Source organism: Xenopus laevis, chromosome 1L (genome assembly GCF_017654675.1).
Source record: "Xenopus laevis strain J_2021 chromosome 1L, Xenopus_laevis_v10.1, whole genome shotgun sequence".
Lineage (NCBI taxonomy): Eukaryota > Metazoa > Chordata > Amphibia > Anura > Pipidae > Xenopus > Xenopus laevis.
The window spans coordinates 37,667,098-37,680,477 of record NC_054371.1 but is presented as its reverse complement, the minus strand read 5'-3'; the positions used below and the strand labels follow the sequence as shown (position 1 = coordinate 37,680,477).

The 13,380-nt window shown below is 39.4% G+C and overlaps 1 protein-coding gene across 7 annotated transcripts in view; it reads left to right on the top strand.

The window, feature by feature from the left end:
* rbm47.L (RNA binding motif protein 47 L homeolog) overlaps positions 1-13,380 on the top strand; it is a 71,542-nt gene that overhangs the window by 57,368 nt on the left and 794 nt on the right. For 6 of the 7 annotated variants that reach the window (XM_018229255.2, XM_018229249.2, XM_018229288.2 and 3 more), the window contains 3 exons: positions 6,478-7,643; positions 11,843-12,049; positions 12,966-13,168. In XM_018229255.2, the coding sequence (XP_018084744.1) occupies positions 6,509-7,643; positions 11,843-12,049; positions 12,966-13,168 (1,545 nt within the window). In that variant the 5' untranslated portion in view covers positions 6,478-6,508. The remainder of the gene's footprint in view (positions 1-6,477; positions 7,644-11,842; positions 12,050-12,965; positions 13,169-13,380) is intronic. The other variant, XM_041588534.1, reaches the window with a different exon arrangement.

Here is a 13,380-nt window from a genome sequence, read left to right as displayed (position 1 = left end):
TGCTGCTACTACTGTTTCCATTTAGGTTTAAAATGCTAAAATAACTTCACAGCAGAATTTTCCTGATCTGTATCTTGTGAGTAATGTTTGTTACAAGTAATAACATCCTTGGGACTTACGGTATATCTTTTGGGCAGGTGGTTGGAGTTAAATCTAGTTAAAACTAGTAGTTATACAGTAGTTATCGTAATGTCTTTTGGTTCATATTTAGAATTTTATTGTCTTCCTCTAATTCAGAGGTTCCCAAACTGTGCTGCTGGCGCCCGAGGGGGCACCAAGGTTTCCTCCTTACGGTTATTTGGTTTTCTGGATATGTCTAGATATATCAGTGTGACTATTCCAAAAGGGGGTCTTGCATCACAAAATACAAAATTCTCTGCCTAACCTTGGTAAATGCTGGAGTTCTATCACCTATGAGATGACTAGTACATTGCACCATTATTGTTTCTGGGTAAAACTAGGCAAGCTGAGATTTCCGCAGTAGCATTTGAATGTGTGCACTTGACCGGAGGCATTTCATGTCCTTTAGCAACGTAATCGAGGAGAGAACGGGCCCCTGGCCCTTGGGAGTGACTAGTAAACCTATAGAGACACTTGTTTTGGCTTGTTTGTCCATGGTGTAGTCTGTGTGAGGTGCAGCACTTGCAAAAGATAAGATAATTTGACCGATAAGGGGCCCTTCTAATCTGAGGTGGGGTATGTTTCTTTCTTTAATCTTCTAATTGGTTTTCAATCTGCTTTATTTAGTTCCTAAATAAATCCATTCAGCGATACGTTTACTGAGACCTGCTGTGCAATGATCTATGTTTCTGCTCACTTTTTCTACCTGTCCTTTCCTCGAAGGGGTTAAAATAGACAATGTCAGCATTGTTCTTTATTCTAATCCCATTATATATCTCCCCTGACTCTGCCCCACATACTAGTGCTTGTTTGATGTCCGTCTCGCTTTCATTCCCCCGCATAACCGGCTCGGGGGGAACTAGTATTCATAGCCGCACGGGCAAAGTTCCGACTGGTTTCACTTCGTTTGCAGCAGAGTGGTTCCTCTGACGTCATAAAATGAGCTCAACTCCTAATAAGCACTGTTGCTGACTAATTGCAATTACTGCAGAATGTTTTAATTGTTCCCAAGTAGGTCTATAAATAAACAAGTTCCTGTGCTGATGTAGCTCGGAATGTCACTTATAAATATAAGTAAGGCTACAATGATACACATGAGGTATGATTAGGTTTGCTACCTGGCCGGCATTTTACCGGCCTGGCCGGTAAAAATGATGGCTGATCCAAATGTTATTAATAGGGGAAAAAGATAAATATATAGGAAGGCCGGTATTTTTTTTCCAGAAAAGGTGGCAACCCCAGGTTTGATATATTTCCTTTAATGAGACTAGAATGAGTGGGCTGGTGTTGGTATGGTATCCATTATACAGAAACCCATTATCCAGAAATTTCCAAATTACAGAAAGGCCATCTCCCATAGACTCCATTTAATCCAAATGTTCCTTTTTTTCTGTAATAATAAAACAGTACCTTGTACTTGATCCAAACTAAGATATAATTAATTATAATATAATTAATTATAATTAAAAGCAGCCTGTTGGATTTATTTAATATTTAGATGATTGTTTTAGTAGATTTAAGGTATGAAGATCCAATTTACAGAAAGATCCATTATCCGGAAAACCCCAGGTCCCAAGTATTCTGGATAACAGGTCCCATACCTGTATAAATTTAAAAAATATCCAGTCTAAAAATTCTCCTACAAATTATCTGTGCATTTTTGATAGGGACAGATGGTATTTTCCTCCAGCATCATATAGGTTTCTTTGGACCTTTTGAACACATTTTATATAGTAGAGATTTTAATACATATATTGGGGCATTGCCCACTTTCAAATAAGGAGGGTGTGGATTTCAAATGAGTGCCAGATGCCCCTCTATATGTATACACACACTCATGGATCATTCAGTTAGGTTGACCTAACTACAAATTCATTTCTCTAAGCAAGCTCTGCCTTCATTATCAAAACAAAGACTAAATTAAAAGGCCCCTAAAACTTCACTTCATCAAGCTAGCTCCTAGCCGTACATGTGGCCCTGCACTCACACACACACCTATACATTTATACACATATCAGATTATCCACATGCTGTGTTCTTGGGATATTCTGTATTATTTTACCAGAGTTCATGGCTCCCTCCTGACAAGCATATGAGGCGAACAAAGGTACTGTATATGGCTTCCCTCAGCCTGCTGATAAATCAGATAATGTCTCACATATTTAGATATCATTACAAGGTATATGGCGGTTGATTTTACAACAGTGCCTTCAATCAAAATTAAAGGGCCAGTTTATGAAATGTTTACTTTTGTGTTACTATTTTTATATTTATGTTCTTATAGGGCAGGGGTGTCTAAAAGGTAGGTTGGGATCTACCAGTAGACCTTTAGCTGGTGATCAGTAGACACTGACACTGTCAACCAAAAAGATCTAAATCAGCGGTCCCCAACCTTTTTTCCCATAGTTTTTTTGCCACAGACCTGTAATAGGGCCTTATGTGCTAACGTAAATACCAGTTTGCATCACACGGCAGTAACCCAGAGCTCTGGTCTTGTGTGGTTTTAAATAAGGAAATGTCTGATTGCTATAGGTTGCTGTGCTAATGTTACAGGGACTGACATTAGTTGCGGACTTAGCTTTCCAGCCCAAATTAGCGGCTTTATTTCCCTTGTACAAGTATGGGACCTGTTATCCAGAATGCTCGGGACCTGGAGTTTTCCTGATAGCGGATCTCTCCGTAATCTTCATACTTTTAGTCTACTAGAAAATCACGTAAATATGAAATAAACCCAATAGGCTGGTTTTCCTTCCAATAAGGGTTCATTATATCTTAGTTTGGATTAAGAATAAGTACAAGGTACTGTTTTATTATTACAGTGAAAAGGGAAATCATTTTTAAAAATTTGGATTATTTGGATAAAATTGAGTCTGTGGGAGACAGGCATTCCATAATTTGGAGCTTTCTGGATAACGGGTTTCCGGATAGCAGATCCCATATTTGTTCTGTATAAGTCCAAAACAATGGCCTACCAGATATCAGTCAGACAGGTTAGAGTATTCCATCTGTTAGGACCTCATTGGCCCATTGATGCAGGCCCCTCCAAACTGGTCTGTATAGGCCCCTGTTCAGATTCTATTTTTGGCTGGGAGACTTAAGGGTGGCCGTACTCATTTATACTTTTTAAATATTTTTTGGTTGTTGTACAACCGAGCTTATCATGAAACGATCGCTTAAAAGTACGATTTGTCCATCAACAAAAACAACCAATTCAGGTGATACTACTGTCTATTTTGTAATGTCCTTAAACGATTCGATGAACCCAATTTGGCCTCCACACAATTGGCCAAATGTGATGACCCATCTTGCTCCAAGTTTCATATTGACATCATAAACATACTTAAATGACTACCTATCAGCTCCATGCATTGGCCCCATAAATCAGATGTGCTAGTGCTTCTCAGTTGCTGTCCATTAAACAAGCTGCAGATGATGGCTTTTACCTTTAAAACACGTTTTTGCCTTGCAAAGTGTGACGAGAGAGTTCGCTTTTATCTCGATGACATGTTATAAAGCTGTCTCGTTGGGTACAAAGATCGCAGATCCCATTACTAATTAAACATTTGAATGGTTTTATGATATTAACCCTGATCCGAAGTAAATAAATGTTAACAACGTCTTAATTTTCGGTTTCCACCCTCGACACTTGCTGTAAAAACATATTTCACAATTCCCATAAAAAGGTTACACAAACATCGCCGATCAGAGGTCGAGCGTAAATTACTGCACTTTGCAATTAAGTTCTGCCGATATGACAGAAATACAGATATGGATATTGGATTCCCTGTCCACCTACCCCCGCCATGCAGAGAAAACCCAGCAGCCTGTAAATGCTTGATTTGTAAAAGTCACTCATTGGTACCTGAGCTTAATGAGTAACTACAAAATCAGCCACAATGCTTTGTACACTAGAGAAAGGTCAAATGTGTGCATGGCGGGGGTGGAGGAGGCCCTGCTACTGGGAATGTATAGATTGAGCAACTTGACTTCTTATTAAATACTCAAGAACTATACAGAAACACACATAGGGAATTTGAATTAACTTTTTTTATTTACTTCCTAAAAGAAGCAATTGACACGAGCGATACATAGAGCTAATTTGGGTACAATATGTGACTGATTGATGTTTGGTTTGCTGTGTCTCCTCTAACCATTGAGAATGAGAAATGAGAATGTATAGATAAAGATATGTTTTTACTTGAAATGTGGAAATATGGGAATCATGTTTGCAAATGTGTCTCACTGCTGATCTTCTTGATACGATTGTCAGTCAAACAGAATACAGGAATGGGATCCTTTATCCAGAAAGCGCCGAATTACGGAAAGGCAATGTCCCATAGACTCTGTTTTATCCAAATAATCCAAATTCTTAAAAATGATTTCCTTTCTCTCTGTAATAATAAAACACTACCCTGTACTTGATCCCAACTAAGATACAGTTAATCCCTATTGGAAGCACCACCAGTTTATTAGGTTTATTTAATGTTTACACGATTCTCTAGTAGACTTGGGGTCTGGTCACACGAGCAGATTAGGGGCGATTATTCGTCAGGCGACAAATCTCCTCTTCTTCGCAACAATTAATCTCCCGGATCTGCCTTCCGCCAGCTAAAATGAAAATCGCCTGGGGGCAAGCACTCAGAGCGCTTTGTTTTCCAAAGTCGCCCAAAGTTTCCTTGTGAGGCAATAAGGTTGACCGAAAAACGAAGCGCTCCGAGTGCCTGCCCCCAGGCAACTTTCATTTTAGCCGGAGGAAGGCAGGCTAAGGCAGATCGGGGAGATTAGTCGCCGCGAAGAAAAGGAGATATGTCGCCTGACGACTTAATCTCCCCGAATCTGCCCGTGAAGCCAGACCCTTAAGGTATGAAGATCCAATTTATTAAGAGCCTTTAACTGTACATGGCTTCCCCACACAATCCAGTTGTTCTGGTGACTACTGAAATTTGACCCAACGTGTGGCCAATGACTTCCCTGCATGTGCCAGATTTTATATTTGGATCCTATGCTACAAGACAACAGATACGGTGTGATATCATCTTGGGGTTCTTTTAGTTGCACATTCCTTGTGCCACTGCATACCTGCCTCTTGTCTACTCAGTATATTTTCCCACGCCCCAGAAAAGAATGGGGATTATTTATTTGGTGGTACCTATAAAGTATCATTTATATGTATATGTATACAGAATATTAGTTACGCACACAGTTAATTAGACTGATATGCATATTTAAACACATGCCTAGGAGTCAATCAGTCACTCTGAATTCTACATTTAGGTTACAATTCAATGAGTCACAAACCTCAGGAGTGGAGGCGTAATCGAGCAGATGTGTGTAACTATTTTATGGAAATATATATAATAGTACACGATACTCAAACTATATATCCTTCCTCATCTCTGGGATTCCTTTGTGAGTCTTGTAAGGCCCAAATGGAGTCGTTGCTACACAGTCGTCACCACTTTTTTGTTTTTGTAGATCCTAAATACCAAAGCACCGCATTCCAGCTGTTATGTTATGACTTTTTCTGTGGGCTCAGTAATGTCTGGAGACACCATGCAAGTGACGAGGAGGTTGACTATGATAAACATGTGAGGTCTTAATGAAACAAATATACAATAGGAGTGTACAGAGAGAGAAGTATTTTTCAGCTGGTGTCTCTTATCCTTCCTTGCATTTTGAAATCAATGGGAGCCATGTTAATCCTGCTTTCATCAGTCTGAAAAGCAATGCATTTAACATTTTTAACCTGGAATAAATAAACATTTATTATATTCCTCAAGTATAGAAATCTACCTTTAGCTTTATTGTTTTTATTTTACAGTTTACCTCTTCATTTAATACTTTAATATTATATATAAGAACCATGTAGGATCACTCCCTAAACTTATATAGCAACTTTCCCCGGGTGCTCGTAAATAAGGTCAATAGTAGTGGCATAGTATATATTTTTAGTGCAACCTGGTGCACTCACAATGCTTTCTGCATCATCTGCCTGTGTGCTGGTCTAACACCAGTTTTACTTACAAATATCAAAGAACCGCACTCCAGGGACTTTATACGTGCAAAAAAAAAAGTGGTTTATTGCAACGTTTTGGCTCCTTTACGTGGGCCTTCATCAGGATTTGTGTATATTTTACATTTATGTAAAAAAAAAATAGACCTATTTGAGCAAGTCTTTGCAAGGAGCATCTCACGATTACACGATTATTTGCCGTTACTTAATATATTTTTTCCTGTCGTAGACTTTTAGCCAAAAATTTTTTTCTGTCTTCATGGTTAATCTGTTTCTTAAAACTATTCTCAAAGATGAGAATTTTCCATCTCATCATGTTTGTTGTCATTTTGTCTTTTTAATAGGTTTCAGCAAGCACTGTATGACTTTGGCATAATGACAGCAGAAGATTCCACTGCAATGATAAGCAACGAATCATCAAATATGTCTACTTCTAACATTCCTGAGGGCGTGGCTGGAGCCCCTAATGAAGCCGCACTGCTTGCACTCATGGAGCGTACAGGTTATACTATGGTCCAAGAGAATGGACAGAGGAAATATGGTGGTCCACCCCCAGGTTGGGAAGGATCCACTCCCCCCCGTGGTTGTGAAGTGTTTGTTGGAAAAATACCCAGGGATGTTTATGAAGACGAGTTGGTCCCAGTGTTTGAAAGTGCAGGTAGCATCTTTGAAATGCGCCTGATGATGGACTTTGATGGAAAGAATCGCGGCTATGCCTTTGTCATGTACACAAAAAAGCACGAAGCAAAGCAAGCAGTCAGGGAGCTGAACAACTATGAAATAAGGCCAGGGAGACTGTTGGGGGTTTGCTGTAGTGTTGACAACTGCAGACTGTTCATTGGGGGCATCCCAAAGATGAAGAAAAGAGAAGAGATTTTGGAAGAAATCTCCAAGGTGACAGAAGGGGTTCTTGATGTCATTGTTTATGCCAGTGCTGCTGATAAAATGAAAAATCGAGGGTTCGCCTTTGTAGAGTATGAAAGCCATCGAGCAGCTGCCATGGCAAGACGGAAACTGATGCCGGGAAGAATCCAACTGTGGGGCCACCAGATTGCAGTTGACTGGGCAGAACCAGAGATTGATGTTGATGAAGATGTGATGGAAACCGTTAAAATTCTTTATGTCCGAAACCTGATGATTGAAACATCCGAGGATGCAATTAAAATGATCTTTGGCCAGTTCAATCCTGGGTGCGTTGAGCGGGTTAAGAAAATAAGAGACTATGCTTTTGTGCATTTTGCAAGTAGGGAAGATGCAGTGCAGTCTATGAGGAAACTTAACGGGACTGAACTGGAAGGATCCTGCATAGAAGTCACTTTGGCCAAGCCTGTAGATAAGGAACAGTACACACGTTACCAGAAAGCTGCGAAAGGAGGGGCACCTGCCACAGCTACAGCCCCGGAAGTGACCCAGCCCAATTACATTTACTCTTGTGACCCATATACCTTGGCATACTATGGATACCCATACAGTGCCCTGATTGGTCCAAACAGAGATTACTTTGTCAAAGGTTGGTACATTTCACAGTTCTGCTATATTCTTTGTGTGACCACCATAATATGAAAGTATTTTAAATACATAGGCATTTTTGTAGTAACACTGGCAAAGTCAGAATATTCCAGAGCAGTTAAAGGACCAGTAACATCAAAAAAATTTAAAAAATTCTTTAGTATACATTAAAAAACACCAAGACAAATTAAACTTTAAAATTGCAAAGTCTTTATTAAGAAATAACTTACCGAAACTCCGCTTGCGCTCCTCTTCAGAAAAGGTGATAGGGCGTCGCCCGTCGATTGATTTCTCCTCCCTGGCTATCTCCTATAAGGAAGGCAGGGAGGAGAAATCGAGCGCCACACGATGGATCGCAATCACCTTTTCTGAAGAGGAGCGCAAGCGGAGTTTCGGTTATTCAGTTCGTTTAATTTGTCTTGGTGGGTTTTTTTCAATGTATACTTATAAAAAAAAATTTCAAAAATTTGATGTTACTGGTGCTTTAATGTTGCATTACCAACATTATCTCCTAATTTATTTGTCTGTTTTGAAAGGCTCCCATTTTTCTTTCTAATTGTGTTGTTCCCAAATGGCTTGCAATATACCGATTGCCATGCTATGACTGTTACTGTATTCATCAAATTATTTCTCCCTTCCATAGAATTTGTATCAATCTTGCATATGAGTTCAAATTTTGAAATATTTGTTCTTTCTTTAACTTGCTTTTATCTAATCTCATCCTTGATTCTTCTTCAAATTGAGAGTATCCCCTCGAATCAGTATGATAAATAATTCATCTAAAGCCTTAGATCTAAGTTTTGCACATTAGTATAACACTATACCTGATATCCCCCTGGCGTGACAGCAATTCAAATTTAGAAGGGGACCATTTTATTTCCCTTTTAGTGTCTAGTACAGACATGAAACATGGGGAATCACATTTATCAAAGGTTGAATTTCGAATTCATGCGAGTAATTTTAAACTCCTTTAATTCAAATTTAATCTAAATTCGATTGGGGGATTATTTGATAAAAAAACCGAATATGTAAAACTCGCACAAATTTTACCAACTTGAAATTCAACTAGATTTCCATGTGCAGATTGATGCCAGGACCTCTCCCATTGATTTATTCACGAACTCGGCAGGTTTTAGGTGGCTGTCAAATTCGAGTTTCAAAGAGTATGATAAATCTCAAAATTTGAATTTGAATTAAAACTCAAATCGACTTTTGGATAATTCACAATTTGAATTTGAGAGTTTTGACCAAAAAAATAAAATTTGACCCTTAATAAATCTGCGCCCTAAAGTCTGGGTGTCACCTTGCTATAACTTGCTAAGGTGCCCCTATACTGGTAGAAAGTATGCCCCTCTTGTTATTGGCCAAAAAAAGATCCCCTTCTCCATTAATATCTCATTGGGACTCATTGAGATATTGATTGGTGACTCTGTACTTGCTCCCCTAGTGATTCAGACATGGGGGCCAAATTATGAACCTGCTCAGATGTCATAATCACTACAAAATACATTTGCGTTGTTTGTACAATTGGGAAAGGGTTTATGGACCTTGGACCTTGGTCAGTGCCTCACCCAAAATAGTTGTAGTTATAGGTCACAAGTACATAGAGTCATGAGTTGGATGTCACTGGTTTACAAGGAAAATATATGTTTTTAAAAAATGTACTTTGTTTGCACATACATCCTGCTGCGTTATTTTTGTGCCAGTTTTCACAACAAAGGCAGAGGGAAGCAAGAACAGTCAAAAGAGTAGATTCTCCCAAAAGATATACAGGGAAGATCAAAATTAGTTGCATAGTTGGAAGATCAAAATTAGTTGGATAGTTGGAAGATCAAAATTAGTTGGATAGTTGGAAGATCAAAATTAGTTGGATAGTTGGAAGATCAAAATTAGTTGGTTGCGGTACATTTGTTATAAAAAATGAGTATACTCTATATATATATATATATATATATATATATATATATATATATATATGGTTTACGTTCATCTATTTTATTTATAAATGCTCTGTAGAATATCTATGCAAGCATTTTTTTCAGTATTAATATGAATAATCCTATGATTCATATTGGTTGATCTGCCTAGTTTACATAGAGAACTTTGTTTACCATTGGCCTGTGTTAGAGCCAGAAGGGACACAGCAGCGCAAATTTTAGGGTCCATACACAGATCACCTGCATCAGGGGCAGATTAAAAATCCAGTGTAAAGTGTAGAATACAGCAGAAAAAGTGAGGCCGGTACTTAGTCCCACAATTCTGTGCACTAACTTGTGATAGTAAGCAGGACACAGTGCTTTGCATTTCAAAGCAAATTTAAGGCTAGATTTTGGGAATACTAATAGATAATCTTACTTTATCCGTGTTTCCATTTAATCTTATTACAACCACTGCCCTTTCTACTTATAACTGTTGTTCTGTGGGACCCAAGGCAGCAACCCCCTATTTGCACTGCAAATGTATTTGCCCCTTAGCAGATTAAGGGCAGAGACACATGGTCAGTTTCAGGGAGATTAGTCGCCCACCGACAAATCTCCTCTTCTCCGGGGCAACTGATCTCCCTGAACTGTCTTCCCGCCGACTAGAATGAAAAACGCTGGCAGGATGGCACTTTTAGCGCTTCATTTTCCGAAGTCGCCCAAAGTTGCCTCACGGGGAAACTTCGGACGACTTCAGAAAACGAAGCACTCCGAGTGCCATCCCACTGGCGATTTTCATTCTAGCCGGCAGGAAGGCAGTTCGGGGAGCTTATTCGCCTCCGAATCTGACCGTGTGTCTCTGCCCCTAATATGGCTGATTGAGCAGTAAAAGGCTATACCTAAAATGCTTGTTTACTTAGGTGTTTTGAGTCTTTTGATATCTGGACTGCTATATAAATAAATGGAAATCTGCAGCTCCCCATAATCATAAGTACCCCCTGATTTGTGGAGATATGGAGGGTCGCTGCTATGGGGAGCTGCAGATTTTCAGTTCAACCAAATGCTTTGCTACTTGATGTGCCAAGCCACATATACAACGTATCGAGGATACAATGTCCCTATTAAAAATGTGTGCTATGTACAAATTTGTTTAACTTGCTGCATGTGTCCATTTTGGGTTTCAAATGACCTTGAAAAAATATATAGTCCCTGAAAAATATTCGTCTTGCTTTTCTCTTCAGTATTTTCTGCAAGAAAAATTCTTTAAAGCACTGCTTGTTATCATTTTGCCTCCGCACGTTCATGCCTGTGATTAGTAGCTGCAACTTGTAGCCAGTTAGAAACACATTTCATTGTTTTCTGGGGGATCATTGATACTAGTAAAAGGCCAGTAACCCATGATAAGGATTCATACAGTGATTTAAATACACTGCGCTGATATTGTTTATTTGCTTCAGAAGCTCTAAAATAGTGTATACAGCAAAATTAATGTACTATTTCACCACAGGGGTTGCAATTCAAATTTCATTGAACTGATTTTTTAGGGTACAATTGTTTTAGTTCTTGAGCATTAATAAAGGTATGGGACCTGTTATCCAGAATGCTTGGGACCTGGAGTTTTCTGGGTAACGAATATTTCCATAATTTGGATCTTCATACCTTCAGTCTACCAGAAAATCATGTAGAAGTTAAATAAACCCAATAGACTGGTTTTGCCTCCAATAAGGCTTAATTATATCTTGGTTAGGATCAAGTACAAGCTACTGTTTTATTATTACAGGGAAAATGGGAAATCATGTGACCATTTGGTCATATACTGTAGCATCGAAGGTCTGATTCTCTCATTCACCTGCCAGTTCTCCATCTGTGTGCCAAAAGGGGGCCTTACCAGATTCAGATTGGACAGAACTGATTGGATTTCAGTTTGGAGAGAACAGCTGTAATCAGAATGCCGTATGTTTCATCGTAATTGGCAAACCCTCACCTTCCTAGGTGCGATATTTGTTCACACAGCCGGGCCTGTGGTCAAAATTATCTCTACTCTGTGACCAAATCTGGGCACTTTTGGCTACAAGTAGCAGCTGCCAATCTTCCTGTGTGACACAAGCCACAATAATCTGAGTTTATTATTTTATGTTAAGAGGCACGTCATATTTTTATGTAAATATCTATGAATATTAAAATGTGGTAATTAGGGTCAGGTCTTAAATCCCAAAATGGAAGTGCTGTTGCTCTGGGTGTTGATGGCTTATTGCTGATTGTGTCATGTTGCTATTAAAAGCAGGCAGCTTAAGAGGCAGAGGGAGAGGTGCCGCTGGCAACAGAGCCCCTGGTCCGAGGGGAGCCTACCTGGGGGGATACTCAGCAGGCCGTGGCATTTATAGCAGATATCATGAAGGGAAGGGTAAACCGCAAGAAAAAGGCTTTGAACTTGTACCCAACCTGGAATTACCTGCAGTCAATCCAGTTGCTCTTAAACCCGGTACAGGTTAGTTTGACAAATGCCATTTCAACTTGTGCTTAACTAGTGGGTTGCCTTCTGCCAGCCGAGCATTATATTGTCTGTATATTGTTGTGTTCTTGCTATTGTTATCCTTCAGTCCATTCACGGAAATAGCCAAGCCTTACACTTAAACTAGTTCATTCGCAATAAACACCAGTTAAAAACCTTTTGTGCCAAAAAGGATGTGTATGCAGCATACGCACCCCAATACAATACGAACTGCAGCTGCAAAATGCACGTTGTGCGGACATGTTAGCATACAGAGATGGACAAATGTATCCGTAATGCACAGTAAACTCCTTTAACCATGGCCATGGCACAATGTGTTGCTAGTGCACTGGGCTAGTGCTAGGAGCCTATTTGGCTTTAATTAGTGCTACTCAATATTTTCAACAGACACTTATCTTCGCGCGCAAGTGCTATATAAAGTATATATCTGTCGGCTGCAGTAAATTCTGTACTAAAATATGTATTGCCTGATGTTTAACCCGGGCCCTGAAATCATTTTGCAAAATATGATTTTTTTTTTCTCAAATCAAACATATCTTCTCCTCTTCTAAAACTAACACAATAGTTTGGGGATTGGGTCAAAATCATTGTGGTTGGGCTGATTCTGCATTCTCATGATTTCGCTAGGCTTAACTCTTGTGTGTTGTGTGTAGTTTGATCAATGTTACAGAGTTTTAATTTTTCCCACTGCCGCATCCACACCCATCCACTTGTAACAGGCTTCATTATAAAGGCCCTATTCATTATAATTTATAGAATTTCACTAGAAATATTACCCGAGATCAGGACTTGACTGTGCAGTGTACTGCTGCTATTTTGACATCCCTGCTATATGTTGTATTTTATATCAAAACCAATATATTGTGGCTGATCAGTTCATTATATGTTTCAGTGGCAATCCCTACTATTGGTACCCAGTACTCCATGTTTCAGGGTGCTTCCGCTGCTAAGTTAATGGAAGAAGGCAAAATACACGGGATGGAGCACATGATGAATCCGATGGCTGTCCAGGCAGATCCAGCAACTGCAGCCGCAGTGGCTGCAGCAGCCGCAGCGGCAGGGATTCCTTCAGTTTCAACACCTCCACCATTTCAGGTGAGTGACATTAGCTGGCATCATTTTATAACTGCTCTTAACAGGGACCAACTCCAAAAACTGGTGCTGGGATGTATTTTGAAGTCGGTCTGTTGTCGGGGTTCTGATCAGTTTTATCATTTATCAACACTGGGCAAATTTGCCCAAGGGCAATCAGTAATTAGCTTTTTAAAGCCAGATGCAAGTAGAACAATGCATTCAGCAATGTCATT